Source organism: Fukomys damarensis, unplaced genomic scaffold (assembly GCF_012274545.1).
Source record: "Fukomys damarensis isolate Sample0158 unplaced genomic scaffold, DMR_v1.0_HiC HiC_scaffold_2, whole genome shotgun sequence".
NCBI classification, from domain to species: domain Eukaryota; kingdom Metazoa; phylum Chordata; class Mammalia; order Rodentia; family Bathyergidae; genus Fukomys; species Fukomys damarensis.
In genome coordinates, this window is record NW_022900914.1 from 10,325,367 (window position 1) to 10,345,543 (window position 20,177).

The 20,177-nt window shown below is 42.4% G+C and overlaps 1 protein-coding gene across 1 annotated transcript in view; it reads right to left on the reverse strand.

Annotated features, from left to right (window-relative positions):
• The window catches only part of Alk (ALK receptor tyrosine kinase), a gene marked incomplete at its 5' end in the record, with an annotated part of 685,791 nt that overhangs the window by 163,220 nt on the left and 502,394 nt on the right, over positions 1–20,177 (reverse strand). The window contains one exon of the mRNA XM_033762181.1: positions 19,286–19,413. Coding sequence (XP_033618072.1) covers positions 19,286–19,413 — 128 coding nt within the window. The remainder of the gene's footprint in view (positions 1–19,285; positions 19,414–20,177) is intronic.

Sequence of the window (20,177 nt, forward strand, 5' to 3'; positions counted from 1 at the left end):
GGTAATATTATCATGATTATGACAGTCGCGACTCAAAATATAATGTTTTAAAATGTCACCCGAGGCCTCTTTTTCCTGAGCTTCATTTGGTTGATTCCCTCCCCCTCCCCCACTCATATGACGGCTGTTGTTTTCTTCATGTACTATTTGGGTGGGAGTGGGCAGATACTCTGGAAAATACAGATTTTCCGTAGCATGATCTGGATTCTAGAGTGAAAAAGATCCTTGAGTTTAACAAGCTGAGCCTTGAATATTTAGAACCAAGAGTTGATAGGACCCAAAATATAGGTCCTTAGGGGGAAAAAAACCAAAAAAAACAAACACACACACACACACACACACACACACACACACACAGAAGGAGGCAGAATGTGAAATGATGAGAAAAAGCCCTAATAAATTGGGAGTAGAGAGGCCATTAGCAAGGCAGAACACGAGGCTGTACTATTTTACTTTCCACCAACAGTGTAGAAGGGCTCCTTTTTTTCCAACAGCCTCGCCAGCATTTATTGTTTGATTTCTCGATGATGGCCATTATTTCTGGGGTAAAATGGACTCTTAGTGTTGTTTTATTTGTATTTCTCTAATGGCCAGAGGCATTCACAGTTTTTCATGTATTTCTTGGCCATTTGTACTTTTGAGAAGCATCAAGAAAGTAGCCTCCTGTCGTGGCAATAAGATCTACGGTACATGAGACTGCATCTCTGGAGAGCACGGGAGGTGCCGAGCGGCTGAGTACTGTGAGCCGAAGATGAGTGTGCCATGGATTCGCTGTGGGCTGTCCCAGTGCAGCCAAGAGAGCTGAGTGGGAGGCCAAGAGGGTCTTGGTGGGCAGAGCCTGGAACCCAGAAGGGTGCGGGAGAGCTTTGAGGGTCTTGGCCACTCCTAAAAGCAGCTCAAGGTAGCTGACAGGGTAAAGAGAGACAGGACAGTGGATGCGGTCAGAAGATGACCTACAAGCAGACTCATCGGCCGCACTCACGGGAGCGCTCACAGTCAGAGGCAAAGTGGAGTGAGAGCCTCTTCCATGACTAGGATGATGCAGATGCCTGTGGATTCTCACTGTCACCCAGAGGAATGGAAAGCAGAGGAGAAAAGCGGGGAGCTCTCATTGCCTGATTATCTACCTAAAAGGGAGGAGAAAATTCTCAATGTTAAATGTTCCTTTAAGTTAGATTGAGCCGTCTGCCACAGATGGAAATGGGATGGAAAGTTCTCCTGAGAACTGAGTGTAATTTTTGTTTTTTTCATATAGAATATAGAGCTTAAAACCTCTATATGTTTAAAATCCTTTTTGATCAGCAGATTGTCTTTAATCACAGCTGGTCTGGCTTTCTTTCCTCTTATGATTGTTCTCTTCTGTTTCCTTTTATCTAATTTATCAACATGTAATAATCATACACCTTTCTGGAGTACAATGAAATGTTTTGATGCACTGTGCAACCATCAAATCAGGATAACTAGCCTATCTGTTAGGGAGGAAGAATAAGCTCTGGTGTCCTATCGCACAGTATCATTAGCTGTTATTATGGCTAACCACAATGCACCGCATATTTCCAATGACTAGGAGAACATTCTGAATGTTCTCACAAGAAATTATAAGTGTTTAAGGTGACAGATGTGTTCGCTTTTTAAGTATGCCCCTTCTCTGAATTGGCTTGGGCTGGGTTTTTTTTTTTTTTTTTTTCCTGAATAGTAGCTGGTTCCAGCTGCTGGAAGGTTCCAGCATGCTTATCACCCACTTGCTACTTTACTGGGATGCCATGTACTCCATTTGTTTCAGTTAAAGGACACTGACTGAGTAGTCTGCCAGTTTCTATGCTAGGTGGTGAGCATCAGAGGCAATTCTCCCATTGCAGTGGAAAATAGAAGCATATACATTTGAAAACCACTTTCTAATCTTTACCAAGTTGAGAAAGAGCAAGGAGAGGTCTACTTTACTGGGATGCCATGTACTCCATTTGTTTCAGTTAAAGGACACTGACTGAGTAGTCTGCCAGTTTCTTCTATGCTAGGTGGTGAGCATCAGAGGCAATTCTCCCATTGCAGTGGAAAATAGAAACATATACATTTGAAAACCACTTTCTAATCTTTACCAAGTTGAGAAAGAGCAAGGAGAGAGGGATGCCATGTACTCCATTTGTTTCAGTTAAAGGACACTGACTGAGTAGTCTGCCAGTTTCTTCTATGCTAGGTGGTGAGCATCAGAGGCAATTCTCCCATTGCAGTGGAAAATAGAAACATATACATTTGAAAACCACTTTCTAATCTTTACCAAGTTGAGAAAGAGCAAGGAGAGGTTGAAGAAACAATGGAATAGGAGGTAAAAAGTCCTCACTTGGCTACTTGGTACCTAAAGAACCCTAACTACTTTCGGCTTTGATCTGTTAGGTGTAGAATGAGGAAGCAATCAAAAAAGCAAAGTCCTTTAGGCCCTTTCCGATGTTAAATCATGTGAATCTTGTGATTTTTATCAGTGAAGAACTGTACAGGCCAACTGAAGCCCTAGAATGCAGAAGCAACAGAGCATAGCAAATACATTTGTGCTGGATTTCGTTGCAGCATCCTCAGGGCCATGACCAGGCCAACCTTGAGCAAACCACAGGGAGGTTCATACATCACTGGAGGCCTCCAAAGAAGGGAAGGGTACATTCTTGCAATTATTATGTTATTATTTTGGCAAAGGGGAAATCCAGAATTTAAGCTTACGCTATTGGGCATGTTTGTCTTCACCTAAAATCACGAAGTTGAGTGCCCATATGATTAAGTAGGTACCTTAAATCCGATAAACCGATATATTTGCCTGGTTTACATTTCCTAGCTACTGATCTCAATTTCCCATTCTGCTCTGCGTTCACAGACAGTTCCCTGCGCTGTGCCCTTTGGACTCACTCATTCATGCACTCATTCGACACCTTCCAAAAATTCACGGAGCCCCTGGTGTGAGCCAGGCTTTGAACTAAATGTCAGGGATGTGGAGCTACAGCAGAAGCCTCGCCAGTTAGCAGATGGGGGAAACAACAGAAGCAAAAGTCAAAGAAGCTATGACACTTGGATTTTCCACCTGGGTAACAGCAAGTCTTACTCGAGCTTGTGAGAGGTCTGTGGACAAAACACTGGGCTGTCCTCATGCCACATTAAATGGGCTTATGCCAGAAAAAGGGTCCAGTGGAGACGCAGTGGGAAGCATTTGATGCCTGACAAAGGAATCCACCAAATGGTGACTGTGATTTCCTAATTGTTTAATCTCTAAAGTCAACAACCAACGATGAGAGACAGTGATACCTCATATGCCAGTGGGGCTTTGGATAAAGTTATACCAGATAACAGAATAACATGGAAATGCACATATGACTTTTGTTTTAAATCTAGAGAATTTGTTTTTTATAATAGTCTCTTGCCTTGATTCGTGAAGTATGGATTCTTCTTGTAGGATCTAATGACTAGACGGTATAAGACTGGAAACCCCAGTCTATATATCTTGACATGAACCAGGTAGAGAAATTCCACTTTGCTTAATCAGTCCAATCTTAGTGCCTCCATATTTCTCAGAAAAGGTGAATTTCTTCTGTCAAGAAGTGGTTTAACCTCATGCCTTTTTTTTCTCTCTCACTCCCTCTTTTCTTATCTCTCGCTCTCTCTCTCTCTTTCCCTCTTTTTCTGAGATTTGGCATTTCCTCGGGGAATCCTAGGAACTATTATTGCCACCAGCAATCCTCTCTCAAGGATGACATTTAAACCCTCTAAAGTTCTGGCCAAAGCCCAGGCAAAACTCTGGGAGTACAACCAACAGAAGCTGGAATGTTCAAAATGACGTCTCTAAAGACTGGGAAAAGACAGGGAAAAAAATCTCCCGCACTCATGACCTCCGCATTGCTGATCCCAGAATAGAGAAGGCTCTCTCAGGACCCTCTTTCCTAGCTTCTAATGTGATGAATGCAACCTCAGCCTCCATTACCCGAGAGCTCACTCCAATTTAATTTCTTGACCCCCTAGAGGAAAATACTGACCCTCACATTTATCTACGTCCTTGCCTTTGCCAAGTAATCTACACTAGGAAAGACCTCAGCTTTGGTTAGGGTATTACTCAAAATAAGGCACAGAAAGAAAATATAATTATGTTCTCATACGTGGGAGCTGAAAAGTTGATTTCAAAGAAGTAGAGAAAAGGATAGTGAGTGGTTACCACACACCTAGAGTGTGTGGCGGGGAGAGAGAGAGAGAGGGTGCCCCCAAGGTGCAGGGGTACAGGTGAATAGTAGGAATAACTTTTATTGTTCTATAGAAAACAGGGCAATCTTGATCGAAAATGACGAATAGAATATTTCAAGACAGCTGGTAGAAAGGATTCCGAATGATCTCAACACACACCCCCCACCACAAAATTGCGAATGTCTGAGGTGATAGTACAGGTGAATAGTAGGAATAACTTTTATTGTTCTATAGAAAACAGGGCAATCTTGATCGAAAATAACGAATAGAGTATTTCAAGATAGCTGGTAGAAAGGATTCCGAATGATCTCAACACACCCACCCCCCCACCACAAAATTGTGAATGTCTGAGGTGATACATGTGCCAGTTACCCTCATCTGATCATTGCACATTTCAGATACGTGTTGAAATTCTAAACTGTACCTCACACAACTACGACTGCATGGGTCAATTAAAAATTAAAAGGAATATTTTAAAAGACCTCCGTTTCTCTCTTTTTGTAGGGAAGAAAACTGGTAGGAGTATCCCGTCCAAAGGCCTTACGCTACCCCTCAGTGTGTGTGTACGCATGTGTGTGGTCTCTTAATGAGGGAATGATAAACACAGGAAGGGGAAGAGCAGCAGGGAAAAGGGAGAGAAGAGGATCCAGCGAACCTGTGTCTTTGGAGAAGAATCCATCCTCTCAGTGTGTGTGTACGCATGTGTGTGGTCTCTTAATGAGGGAATGATAAACACAGGAAGGGGAGGAGTAGCAGGGAAAAGGGAAGAGGATCCAGCGAACCTGTGTCTTTGGAGAAGAATCCATCTGCGCATGCCCTGGAGCAACGCCCCCTTGCGGCCAATCTGACTGTCTGCGCCCCCTCGTGCACAGATGTAGAGCCTCAGGCCTGTGGCCCGCTGAGAGACGGCAGGCTTCTCTGGCAATGGAGGTGCGACGGGAGTCAGACAGCCAATCCCACAGCCCAGTGTTCTTCCTCTCACAAAAAGAAAGAGTTGAGGAGTGAGAAGGAGTTAAGAGGCAAAAATGGAAAGACATGCGGAGTCAGAGAGAGGGAGGCTAAGACGGGAAATGTAGGAAAAGCTGTCCGTGAGATGCCAAAACAAACAGATGAGACAGAAGATGATCCGTCTGCATTTATTTCTTTATTACCACACAGAAGAAACAAATGAAATGACTCTGAGTTGAATAGATGCTTTGGCACTTCATACAGTCACAGTCAGGGAGGGGAGAAGGGAATGGAGCACAGGGCACTCCATGGGTGAACGACAGAGGAGGAGGACAGCACACATGCATTAGCGTGTACTCGGGGACGGGGGAGGGAGGGAGGCCAGAGGAGAGAGGAGAGGGGGAGACACGGAGAGAGATTGTGCACTAACAAGAAAGATTTGATATTGTGTTCCCAGGGTGGTAAGACAGGAACCAAAACGCAGACCAGCTCTTCTTATAACTTTCTACTTTCTATTCAAATCCACATAAACGTAATTCTAGAAATTTCTTACACCAGCTTTTCCCATTCAAAAGCCCAAGTTCACAGGATACAGGCTTTGAGTCACCCTCAGGCTCTCCTTGACGTCTACGAAGGGGCTGCATAGGGCCTCCTTGCTGGCTGGCACTCCCAGAGACAAACTGGCTGTCTCCAGGGTTGTGCTGTCGTCTTGGCCAAGGTGGTTCACTGACCACTCACCTGTGAGTTTCCCAATGCAAACTTACAAGCAGCTGGGAGAGGAGGAAGATAAAGCTCCCTCCAGACTGGACTGGGGCTGCTTGTCCTACGGCACTGGGACTAATCAGAGCTCTTGTTCAGAGGCAGTATTTTCACTATATGTACATTTCACAAATAATAGGAAGGACCATCTTACAAAGACAAAGAAAGTTGAGGTGTTCAACCTCTCTGGGCCTTTTAAGACAACAGACTTAATGTGCTCGTATGAATTTCCAGGAAGACACCTCCAATTAAAGCTCCTTGTCTCTCAGCTGCTATTGGCCATCCATGTGGCTTGTCCTTCCTGTTAATTAGAGCAGAGAAGGCCTCCTAGTGAGGTTGTAGCCTCACAGAGGCCCTGTTCACCTTCCGGCCCATGTCTGCAACGAGCTCGGGAGAATCCCACAGCTGCCGTGATGGCCCCCACCCCCTATGTGTGGGACTTGGGGTCCAGGCAGTATATTACAGCCACATTCTTAAAGGAAACGGTAAAACCCCGGTTTACCAGTTGTATGAATGATTAATCAGGGGCAATTAGTCAATGTTTGTTAATCATTTTACAGACACAAAATGCTAGCTAAGAGCCAGATGAAGGTGCAGAAACAGCAAAAGCCAAAAGCCTTTACATCCACCCAAATGCTGACCATAGAATCCCAGAATGGTTCTCAAAGGAGGGATCTCAAAGATCATTTGCTCTGTGGTTTGCAAACTGCTTTGAGGGGCCTTTTGGGCAGACATCCAGCAACTGTCTCCCAGTGTTTCCTCCTGAAACAAATTTCAACAAGAAGGGTGAAATAAAGTTCCACAAAAACCTATGCTCTCAGCACAACCTGAAGCCAGCGGATGCCAAAACCTTAATATAACCACGAGTAAAGAGAAAAAAATCATCACACATGAACGGCATATTGTCTTGTGCTCCCCACCAAGGGCTATAAGCTAACAAAAGTCTCCCTCATTCAATGTGCAGGGTCCTCCACTCTGAAGGACTTTGGCATTTGGTCCCCACAGCCTCTAATGTGAGGACTTCTATCCCAGGGTCTGGGCAGAGAGGAAGTAAAATGTCTCTAGGAAATTCACATAAATGTTCATAAACTCCTTCCTTCGCCTCACCAAATAGCAAACAAAACAAAACAAAACCCCAAACAAACCACACAAACAGCACGATCAATTCAGTCCTTGGAAAGATTTAAGAGACGCACAAGGGACTGTAAAATCTAATAAGATTTGGAACAATACACAGGGAATGTTTAAATCTAATATTTGGTGAGCCTGGCTCTCCCCTGGTAAGTCAACTTTAGGAAATGAGCCATTCTCTGCCAAACTTTGGAGGCTGGGTCCCAATACTCATTTCCAGGGTCACCTCAGGACACTGCCCATTCTCCACATATGACTTGCACTTTCCAGATGCCAGTCTGGTGTGTACCTCCTTCTCGAACCCATGCTCCTCTGTCCCCTGGAATGACATTTCACCAATGTCTTTTCTGATGTATCCTACATGGCAGAGAAGGATCAAGTCACCTCCCAGAGTCCTCCTTTGAACAGGAAGGTCTCTCAAAGTTCAAGTTTTATCGATATTTGCGTGTAGTTTGCATTGGAACTTGATATACAGTCATGCTAGTTTAAATATAAAATGTCCCTCTACTCCAAACTTTGGGAAAATTAAAGATCTGGAAAGATGTACCATGCAGATTCTGTGGGTTGATACACATCCAGATGTGGGTCTGTCTCATCCAAATGTCAGAAGCATTGTTCCTGTTTACCCTGACTTGTTTATTGGCCTCTCTGACTTTTTCTATTGCCAAATCCTTTTGACTATTCCCTGTAGATGAAGCCCTCAGAGCACTGGAGTGAGCCTCATCTCAGACCAGAAAGGCCAGGCGATGAGAGCTGCTGTGTCACCAAGGCCCTCCTGTAGGGGATACCCTTGGAATTTACCAATCCCCTGAGTTGTATTAATTGACTGTTGGTTCACTTTTTCTTGGTGACTCATAGCAAGAGTTTGCACCATTGTTTAATAGTTGCCAAGGCCATTGGTCAACAATATCATGATGCAGTCTTTGGGTGTAGGAAGGGGTAGAACTAACTTACTAGATTTCAGGTACTGTGTCATGCGGGACACACACCGTCATACTTAACCCTCACATGGACCCTGGAGTAGGTATCACCATTTTTGTTTCTCATACGGGTCATCTAGTACCAAGGGTATAATGGACACGTGACACCCAAATGACTCAGTGAGGGATCAAATCCGCTGTTCTCATCTAAATCCTATCTTTTTTTCTCTATCCATGCTGTTGTCTGCTCTTCTCTCTACAGCATCCTTTTTGGGCCATTTTACCCATTATGGTCTCTTAAAGAGAAAAAGGAAACAGAGAAGATGAATTCTGCTGTCAATTATTTCAGGGAGCTGGAGAGAGAGGCAGAGGTGGTGTGCAAAGCAGCGTCTACACCAACATTTCTCTGATCCTCTCTGGAATTAATTCGTCTGGTTCGCCCTATGTGCCTCACAGATACGGATTTTAAGGAATGGTGCAGCAGGGCCTTGGGGACTTAAAGAGGAAGCAGGTCCCCCGGTCCCTTATTCATTACCAACTGGAGCATCCATCTCATTAATAACTGGGGCTTAATCCTCCACATTCAGAGAGATTCTCATTACCCAAAACAATAATTTTTTAAATTACCCAGGCAGAGTGGCAATTGCACATTGAATACTAAGGATGATTTAAAACCAATAAATACTTTTGGAAATTCCTTGTACATTTTACTGAATTAAAGTTGTGAAATATTTATCAGCAGCAGCACCACCATTTAGTACCATTAATAAAATAAATACATTAGTCAGAGAATGAAATTCATTACTATTTTACTACTAGACATTGATGTCAATGACTGAATATTGCTCCAAATTACTTGTAAAATAGACCAATTATTTTAGTGTGATTAATCTTTTCAATTATTTCTTTTATGTAGTTGTAATTTGAAAGTAATTTTCTTCTGGGAGTACAATGACCTCAGCACATTCATTTCTTATTTATTTATATTTAAAAATCTTTTGTGTCTGCCTCCTTTTCCAGGTGAGTTTCCGTGGTCAAATATTTAAATTATTCACTCAAGCAATCATTATTGTTCTTAGGCACTTTATAGGCATTTGTAACTGGTTTTATTAGTTATTATGAATAAGCCACTCCAAAGTAAAGAAGTGCCTGCCAATAGTAGCTGTTCACTGGTGGGGAAAAGAGAGGCCAGTAAAATTTTATCCTGACTCCACCACATGGATCTGGCTCTTTTGGATTCCAGTCTTCTGAGAGGCAGAGTAATAAACATGTCAGAGGACTTCCCCATGCTCCAACCTCCCCCTCTCCCCAGGATTACAATGTATTAATCTTTTGCATGGCACAAATAACTGTGGGCACTCAGTCAGAAAATGATAAAGAAAACGACTTTGTCAGAGATTAAAACATAGATTATGGGGGAGAGAAGCAGCTATCTTTGAAATCAGAAAACAATCTGGACCATCAGACTGCTGGAAATGGGGTAGCTTTTTCTTCCACCCAATGGCTCAGTCAGGGTGCCGGAGAGCAAAAGTTGGGTGTCAATCTGTAAATATCCCCTGGTACAGCTGTGCAGTCTTGTTTAGCTCTGGCTTCAGAATGAAGAGATTCATCTTAGTTAAAGAGCAATGCAGAGAGGTCAGTAATATTTATTGTGCCAGGCATTAGCTAGGGGCTCTGCATACAATATCGGACTTAATTCTGCAGCAAATCTATAATTATGTATTATTAGCTATTTGTTGATGAAAAATACCCAAACCCATAGATTTAAGAAACTCTTCCAAACTCACAAGGTGATAAGTGATGGATCTGGGATTCCCCAGTCATTTGGCCTGATTTTAAAGCCCATAATCTCTCTCCTACATTAAGATGAGCAAACTTTTATTGAGTGCTCACCATGAAAACAACACTCTTACTTGCTAACTGTGACAAAGATATTTTTAAAAACATCTTTAATTCTAGGAATTTAGCACCTATTGAGCGAGACACACAACTAATACTGGAGAGAAAAGTAGATTGTTCTAAAATCAAAGTATATGGAATCATAATTCTGAAGTGAAACTCTCTGAGAAAATAGCGTTGGAGCTGATATTTGAAAGGGATGCAAGATTTGAAAGACAGCTCGTGGTAGAGGGACACAGACGGAACAGGAATTGTGGAGTCTCGAGGAATATGACTAGATTTTAGTAGTTAGACGAAATGATCATTTTAATGCTTATCTTTGAAATAAGTGAAGGCTGGGAGATTCTGGAAATAAGAAATTAAGAGAGAGTGTTTTGAAAGTGGGGTTTACCAACCACACACAGGGCTGACTGGGAGGTGATGGATGTGATTTCTCCCCGACATTCACTTTTGAGCAGCAGCCTCTGCCGGAACTGAAGGGAAGTGACGCAGAGTGGCAGTGTGTGTCTCTCCCTGCCCACCTGGCATTTGGTCATTAATTAACATCAGCCAGCTTTGTAAGGGGGCTCACTGCTGCTCATCTCCTCTTGGACAGTTCTGAGTTCTGTGAGCTCCCCAAGAGCAGGCGAGAAGCCTGAGTGAGGGATAAGTTTTAAAAGGCTTCAAGCAACCCAGAGAGGCCAGGCAGCCCATGGTGTCACTGCCAGCACACCCCGCAGCCACCTTCTCATTGACCCATGCGATGAGGTCAAGTTCAGGACAACCACAGACATGCTTTTATTCTCACCTTCAATTAACAAACAATCGATGTGCCAATTCTGTGGAAGGCTTTAATGTCCCCCTCGTCTGAAGACTTAGCTAGTCTATGGGAAATAAGTGGGGGAAAGGAGACTGAAATCTGGGTTTTCTGATTTCTGGTTTGGAGCTCATCCTGTGGAACATTGGAAGTAATTTGAAGGAAGGCATATCTATGAATGCGGCAGATAGTCAATATCTCTGGTGTAAATTAAATGTGAGTCACGGATGCCCTTTGGGAAGCAGTTTCTGTACAAAGTAGAACTTAAAGCCACCATACCAAACTTCAGCCCCAGACAGAGACCATTTTACAACAGTGTCGGAATGGGTGTGGCTTTGTAATTGCTGAGTAGATATCTGTTGAATGAATGAGGGGATGCATGGGTGGATGGATAGATGAAACGGCCACATAAAGAGAGTTTTCTGCTGGCAACCTCCAGACAGAGCGCCACTGTAATCTCTATTTACAAGCACAGGCTGAGCATCCTGCTGAGGTGCTGCTTGCTCTTGGAACAGAAAATGCAGTTTGGGCCAGGATGCTAGAAGCCCATGAAGTAATCCCTCATTTTACCCAGCTGGGTTTTGGAGCCTACTCCAGACACTGATTGGCTCCACACTGCTGGCCAAAGATTAGAATCTGTTATTTCAACTTTTTCTTATTTCTTCTTGTCCCCATCTGGCCTAAGGTGGATGTCCCTATTGCCTGTCAATATCTTCGGTGGAGGAAGACAGAGGAGAAGGCTGGAATATGTCACTTATTTTTTTTTTCTGAAAATAGTCATACTAACTTTATGACTAGCATCTCGAAACCAGGCTCTCTCTAGACAAAGTCTTATCTTGTGAAAATGACCCATATCCAAAGCATAATATCCTGGACTTATTCCTAATCTTTTAAACAAGGTATGATTGGTAGTTACTTTTACTTTCATATTTTAAGTAAGAGCAGAATCATAGGACCTGAAAAACGGGAGTTAAATGTTATAATTGCGATCTAAAATGTCTCCTAAAAATCTCATGGGTTCAGAAGTGTGACTTTTGGAAAGTGACTGGATCATGGGATATGGGATGCTATACTCATTAGCGAATTAATCCATTGCACAGTTTATTGCTGCATGTGCTGTTAGTAGTGGGAGCCTGGTTGGAGGTGGGTTATTTAGAGTGCAACCTGGAAGAAGGATGTACTCTTGTCCCTGGTTCCTCAATTCATTTTCATATTCATTTTCCCTCTCCCTCCCTCCTCTCTCCCCTTTCCTCCCCTCCATTCCTCTCTCTCTCTCTCTCTCTCTCTCTCTCTCTGCTTCTTCCTTCCATGGAATGAGCAGCTATTCTCCTACGCCCTTCCACATGCCATTGGAGCCAGCTAACCAAAGACTGAACCCACTGAAACCATGAGCCAAATAAACTACTCTTCCTTTAAGTGGTGTGTTGGGTATTTTGTCCCAGTGATGGAAAGTGACTAATACAAAAAATGTGATTAATAAAACTGTGTTTGATTTGCATATTTTAAGGAAGTGCAGAGTTATAGGATCAGAAAAACCAGAGTTGATGGGGGCATTGGAAATTAGATAGTCCAGTGGTTCTCATGTATTTCATTAAAAACCTACTTTAGGGGGTGGCAGGGACTGTAGAACAAGTGGGTTCTGTGCCCCCACCCTTGTTTCCCTAAGGCAGCTGTGGTTGTATAGTTTTATAAACTACTATATAAGACCTTGAGGTAAGGGTTCAGCCTCTGAAAATTGAAAAAAAATGATTCTAGTTCAATATAGCCCCAGAAAAGATGTATTTCTTTATCTCCAACTCTGTGGACATATATTTCAAGGTATCTGTAGTAGTAGGATTGTGTTTGACACTTTGGGTTCCTGTCTCTTCCTAAGCCCCAGAAATTAGTGGAATAACCCTTCACAGGAAAGGGATAAAGAATCCATCTGAGGTGATGTATATCCAGGTGTCTCCATTGTGTAGGGAATCTAGGATGCTCCTTGTTGAAAAATCTATTAGCGAGCTGAACATGACTCTCACTGGGAAAATGCAGATGTGCTTTTGTAGGGTCCTCAGATAAGAGAAACTACAGTGGCCTATAACAAATATATTTAGGAACCATTTTCAGCTACTTGGTTTTAATGGTTGAATCCTCTGCAGTGTCTTATTTTCTTGTGTCTTGTAAGCAGTGGTCCATCCCCTCCACCTTTGACCAGTATAGTCAGGGAGAGAAAACTGAGAAGCAGACCATAAAGTACAGGGAAAGCACATTGGACTGGTCAGTAATTGAGTATGTCAAATCTCAAGGAAAACCTTTGGGTCTCTCTGTTCTTTCCATTTCTACATGGTGAGAGAGGCAGGTCCCTCTAGCAGGGACCTTTTATAGAGTGCAGAAAGATATGGTAGCTCAGGGCACAGATTCTGAAGCTGGTTGGTACCATTCCAACATCAGCTCTGTGACTTTGGGGCAATTACTTAGTGTCACATGTCTTGACTTCCCAGTTTATATAATAGGAATGGTAATGATAAAGATATATACCTCATAGCACTGTTTCAAGGATTAAGTGTGTTAATACATTCAACACGCTTAGGACAGAAACTGGCATGTAGAAGTGCTGGTGAGTGCTTGCAGTGACACACATGTTTGTGAGCTGCACACTGAACCCTGTCAAATCCTTTGCAGAAGGCTAGTCCTGCCCATACTGACCTATGTTTCCTGTTGGCATCTCTGAAGCTGAGAGGTCCTAATGAGCGGCCTGTGATCCTATTGCTCAGGGAGGGACAGGTTTTCATAAGAGCACTAAGGATTCTCTGAGAGCCTAGGCCTGGGTGTCTCTGGGGACTTATGTCTCTCTCAGCTCTGCTGAAAGTAAAAACTGTTTTCTCATTGACTTTTCAGGGAAAAAACTATCCCAATAAATTCCTACTCACACCTATGCTCTTTTGGAAGTAGTAGTCAATAGCCCAAGGCTGTAAAACAGGAGCAGCATTTATTAATTGATTGATTGACCAATCTGTCAACAAATATTTATATGATGTTTCCTATGTGGTTAACACTGTGCTAACTCATCTCTTGAGAAATAAGAAAATATAGGACAAGACTTCAAACCTCAAGTTAGGGTTCCAATGTTCCAATGTTGACTAATTGTAAAATGATTATAAAACAGTCACTAAATTTAGATGCAGGCAGCAATGTTTTCTAAACAAAATAGCTATGAATGATAGTTTTATCACTGTCTTAGTTATTTTTCTCACTGCCAGGACAAAAATACTGACACCCATTTAAAGGAGGAAAGGTTTATTGTAGCTCACAGTTTGTAGAGGTTTCAGTTCATAGGTGGCTGGCTCCAGGGCAGGGTGGCATGGCAGAGGGGCATCTTAGTGGAGAAACAGTTCATGGCAGGCAGAAGGCAGCAAAGCAGTGAAGCAGCAAGTGATGACAGCAGCCCTCTTTCTGTCCTTTTTATGCTGTCTGCCCTTAGGGCAGTAGCAGTCACACCTGGGGTGGGCCTTCCCATTATTCACACCCAGAACTATGCCAAACAAGTCAGTGGACTAATTTAGTTACTACACATCCTTGATCCCACCATCACACATTTCATGCCAGAATCATATAGTCTGGGTCCAGTCACCTCTGAAAAGCCCCACCTATGACCACATGAGGCTTTGGGGGAGCATCTAGACACAGCCATAACACTCACCCTAGGAAATGAGATGGTGATCTGCTGTAGCCCCCATATTTCACTATTTCCTGACATGGAAGGCAAGGAGAAATTACTGATGTTTCATGAAAGTTACACATGCCAGAATCATATAGTCTGGGTCCAGTCACCTCTGAAAAGCCCCACCTATGACCACATGAGGCTTTGGGGGAGCATCTAGACACAGCCATAACACTCACCCTAGGAAATGAGATGGTGATCTGCTGTAGCCCCCATATTTCACTATTTCCTGACATGGAAGGCAAGGAGAAATTACTGATGTTTCATGAAAGTTACACAAAGAAAGGGAACACTGAGGATTTGGCTCTGTGTGTGTGTGTGTGTGTGTGTGTGTGTGTGTGTGTCTGGATGAGAGAGACAACTGGCTACTGTGGAGGTCCAAGTTATCATTTTTTGAAGAATATGAGAAGGATAGTGCTTACAGCTAGAAAAATGAAGTCAGAAGAGTAAATTTAAGAGATAGCAACTTGGACAGCAGCAGTTAGAATACAAAGCAGCAACAGGTCTAGGTCTCAAGATTATGGCTATGTGGATGCAGGGATCAGAGAAATAGAAAGATCCAAACATGATCTACAGTTTGCACTATTAAATGAAACCTCAGCTTCACATTCCCTACAAAGACAGCACAGTGGACAAAATCATGGCTTAGGATCTGGTTTCTTATTAACTGAATGCTCTGGCAAGTTCTGAAACTTCCAGGAGCTTCAGCTTCCCTTTTGTAAAATAGACTCTGCTTTACAGCATGTTATGGTGTTGGTCTAAAATAGCACTCAAAGCCTCATGTGTTTGGATGGTATTTGGATTACAGAGGCTTTATAGTTGATTGGCTATTAGAATACTTGGGTCAATGTGGGTGTGACCTGAAAGGGTAGATCATCCTTTCTGGCTCTTCTTTTGACTCTCTCTGCTTCCTTGCCACCATGATGTGAGCAGCTTTTCTTCTGCTATGCTCCTCTGCCATGCTGTCCTGGTTTGAAGCCAAGGCACTAAGGCTTGAAACCTCTAAAAACCATGAGCCAAAATGAACCTTTCTTCCTTTAAGTTGTGGGTGTCAGGTATCATGTCTCAGTGATGAGAAAGTAACTAAGATACAACATTACAATAGTAAATTTGCACGATGTAGCACAGGTAAAGGGCTGGCACTGCCTCATCATGGTTAGCTTTTATTACTAACAGCCCATATTTATGGAGCACCTATGATGGGTAACACTGTGACCCATGCACGGATTTAAAGAGAATATAGATGTGACCTCTGTCCTGATGCCAGTCGTTGTCAGATACTGTCTCCAACATTGGGAGCCAGGAAGAAAGTGTTCATATGGAAAGGGAAGCAAGGAAAGAGAAGTGGCAAGGGAAGGAAAGGAAAAGAAAAAGAAGAGAACACAAGGAAAAAATGGAAACAAAGCTTTTGTATGTGGGGAGGGGAATAAGGGTGGAAGGGAGGGGAGGGGAATGGGGAAAAAAAGAAATAAGATATATTGTGTACAGGTACAAATTCCCTATGATGAATGTGATCACTATGTATATCAAAAGTGTACCAATACAATTAATTAAAGAAGAAGATACTGTTTCCTGTGGAGAGAACTGTCCTCAGCATCTCCTATAGTGCTTCTTTAGATGAACTAAAATGGTACCTCTCTTGATATGGGCCAAGGAAGAGTTGTGGAGTTCTACAGCTATATTTTTCCTTGTATGCTACCTTTACCTAATCATGCAGGGACTAACGTATTGTCAGAAAATAGACAACTTGCAGACCTATCTACAGCCCTACCTGGCAAGTCTCTAGCCCTGCTCACCCCTCGGAGATAGTGCTTATTTCTTTTTCTCTCTTCTTTCTCATGGCCTAATCAAAACAGTGAACCAAGACACCCTAGATACTTATTACATCAAAAAGGCCCTAAATATTCCTCAAGAAAAAAGCCCTCAGAAATACTCTATTTAAATATGTGAGTATAGTTTTAGGATGCTTCCTATATTTGAAGCTTGTCTACATCACCTGGATTTGTCCTACTATGGGACAGAGTTAGACGTTGTAAGGAAACTCTGACATTGCTTTATTCTTCTCTGCTCTCTTTCTTACACAACCACAGCAATCCCTCTACTTCCCTTTGTGGCTAAGATGTTTCAAGGACGGGAAGCAGTGCAGAAGACAAGCGTTTCCTCATAGAGCCTATTGGACCTTGGACCTGGGCTTCTGGACCTGGGGCCTAGAAGGTGGTAGAGGTGGACCATCAGAAAGACTCCAGGGTTCTTGACCAGGATGCTTTTCCCTAAGGACTCAGAAGGAGATTTGTCTTCCTTCTCCTCTAAGGGAGTGAGTGCCCTGTCAGTGGCAATTTTCTGGGTCACTAGATAGTTTAAGATGGCCAACTCCTTGGTTTCCTAAGGGCAGAGAAGCAAACAAAGAATAGGTCTCTTAATCTCCATAATAGGCTGTAAATGCAACAGAAAGTACAGAGGACAATTCTGCAGGTGAAAGGGAATTGCAAGGTAAGGGAGGAAATATCTGTATAATTAGCTGACATGTTTAATTTGAATGCGCAAGAAATTTTTGCAGTATTTGTGCTGAATCTTTGTACTCTTTTACTTTCTTCTCCTAATGCTGCTGAAATGAGATTTTGCCAGTTCCGCTATTTTCTCTCTGTTAACTTCCTGTTAACTGGTTCCATTTCAACAGATGGACTCTTTTGGATGGTATGTAGACCCTGGACATCTGCAAAGCTGGATGGTTTCGAGAGAGATGCCATCTCTAAGCTCATGAGCACAGAAACATCTGAACCAACTCCTGGCTTGCTCCCAAACCACCTGTTTCTCATACAGTTGTCTCATCTCACAGGTTAACCACCTTTTCAACTCAAACTGAACTTCAATCTAACAGGTTCTGAGATTTTTCTTTTTCCCTACATACAAACTAGTTCTGATTAAAACAACAAGAACAACAAAATACATCTGTGAAAGTTCTTTTACGGGCAGCACTGGATGAAAAACCATAGGGACTTAAGGAGTAGGGTGGTTAGGAGGCTCCCTAGCTAGAGGAAAGGTTCAAATTCAGATGGCTACCATGTGTTGCAGGCCCTCACAGTTGTTTATGATTAATCTCAATTGAGAACTTTGGTCTGGGGAGTCCCTGGCTTCTTTTGTGGTCATGGTTCATCCTTGAGACTGTCAGACCACAGGTCCCAAGGACAGGGTCCTTTGTGACTCTCTAGGCAGAGGCAGGAACAGCCAGAGTATGGCAGTAATGAAAGTGACTGTGAAATAATAGAAGATGTTTATAATTATGACTCTGGGCCTACTGAAGAATCAAAGAAAAATAAACCTCATATCTATTCATGATCCATGTCATCCTGCTTATAAACTAGACTTGAGGCAAGGTTTAATGAAAGATAAATGTAAAGTATAATTTTGAAAACAGGAACAGGAGATCAAAAACTATATACAGGAAAGGGAAAAAACATAAAAAACCTACATGGATGTAACTGGATATAACTACTGTGATGGAGTATGACAGTTCAGAAATCCCTGCTAGCTCAAGGAAAAAGAAAAAAAAGTCAACAAATTACTCTTTAGGACAGACAGACTTTCTCTTGGCTAATACTGTCCTTGTAGATCCTGAAATAAATTCGCAATGTGGAAGTTATGCAAAGGGAATCCAATAACATAGCAAACTATGCCTCAATGGTTCTTACAAAACAACCTAAATATTTCTTACATAAGCATTCCCATGTTTTCTCTTAGTAATAGTTTAAATACAACCATTAAAAATACTTAGTTGACACTGTGGAAATCAGTATGGAGATCTTCAAAAAACTAGGATTAGAGGTCCAATTTGACCCAGCCATCCCTCTGCTGGGTATCTTCCCAAAAGAATGAAAAGAATCATACCAAAGTGATATATGCACACCCACATTTATAGCAGCATAGTTTGTAATAGCTAAAAATTGGAAACAGCCCAAATGCCTGTCAACTGGAGACTGGATAAAGAAGATGTGCATTTTCTATAAAATGGAGTACTACTTAGTCATAAAGAATGAGAAACTAGAATCATTTATAGCTAAATGGATGCATATTGAGGCCATACCCTTAAGTGAAATAAATAGGACACACATGTGTAAATACCGAATAATTTCTCTGGTGTGAAAAACTAAACGTATAAATAAGGTTAAAATCATATAATTGATAAGGTGAAGTGGGAAGAAAGGGGCTAAACGAGTAGGGGAAGTGGGAGGGCCGGGAAAAGGAAAGAAGGGAAAGGAAAAAATATGAGGAAAGGAGAAAATGGAAACAAAGTCTTTATAAATAGGGAGGGGTGGAGGGGGTGAAGGGAGGGCAGGGGAATGGGGAAAAAATAAGAACCAAAATACAGCATGTAAAGGCACAAGATCCCAATGATGAGTGTAACTGTACTGTACACCTAAAAAGTACCAATAAACTTAATACAAAATAAAAATACTTAGTTGAAGTTCTACCTCAGGGGGGTAAAAACAAAATAGTAATTGTCATTAAGTAATAGGGAGGGCGAGGAGTGGTTAGCAGAATGCTGCTAACTGTTGAAATTAGGTTGAAGGTACTTGAAGGCTCATCATACCATTCAATTTACTTGGTATATATTATAATTTTTCCATAATAAAATATTTGCAAAAAATAGGTGAGAGTATTTGGCAGCCAGGGAAGTTAAGGCAATGTGTCATCCACCAAAGACCATGTTTTATTTGGTAAGATTTAAAGTTAAATAGATAGGACTTTATTCTGGAGCTTTGGAAATTAGTTATCCAGGTTGTAGTACACTTGGTAATACGTAAGCCTAGCCCCCAAGCATGGCAGGTTTTTCTACATGAGTGTGCACATTCCCAGCCGAGCACAGTAGCAGGTTACCGACAGCTCTAACAAGGACTGGAGGAGAACGGCAGATTGAGATACCTTCACTGCAGTTCTTCAGGGCAAAGAAGTCCACCGCAGACAGACTTCGGTTTCCACTGGAGATGTATTCCAGGGCCACTCGGAAGGGGTTCTCTAGGCGCCCGATTCTTCCGTGCAGCACTGTCCAGCTGTGTGCATTGGAGATCAGAGGAGGAAAGGACAGAGAAAGAGTGATGAGAAGCAGGCCTCACCTGAACACAGGGTCATGCTCCTGTGGTGACTGTGGGGCTCAGGGTTCGTGGGCACCCTGGAGGTGCTGGGGCGGCTTCCCTGAGCGCAGGGCGTAAACTTCCGTCTTCTCGTCCAGCTGACTAACTTAGGGACACCATTCTGGAACTCATCCAAGACGTTCGCATTTCTTTTGCCACAGTATTTTAAAATCAACTGCAGATCTTTAAACTATTTCAGTAGCTCGTCTTATAAGGGAAGCCTATGCATACTAGAGAAAACTCCGCAGCAGAGTCCAGGAAAAGTCTCCAAAATATTTACCAGTCTATTCATAATTACCTCTGGAAAGAATACTTGGTTTCTGGAGTTTTATCTGATACCACAGTCTCAGTACTCTCAGGTTTAGTATATAGTTACTTAAGGGAAGCTAGCAGGAGTTTTTTATTTATTGCAGGAAAATTAAAGTGCACTGAAGCATGTATATGGGGGTAAAGGGTACCTAAGATTGACATGGACTTTGCAAAAAAGTGCAAACAGAAGAAGATGGAAGCAGGTCAGATGGTGAGCTCTACGTCCATCTGTAATCAAGGACACTGACACCATCAGAGAGCAGAGAATAAGCTAAATGAACATTTTTACACCTCGCTCATGCTATTAACCTCTTGCCGCCTCTCACTGATTGGAATATCAAATTTATTCTTTCAACATTTATATATATTTTATA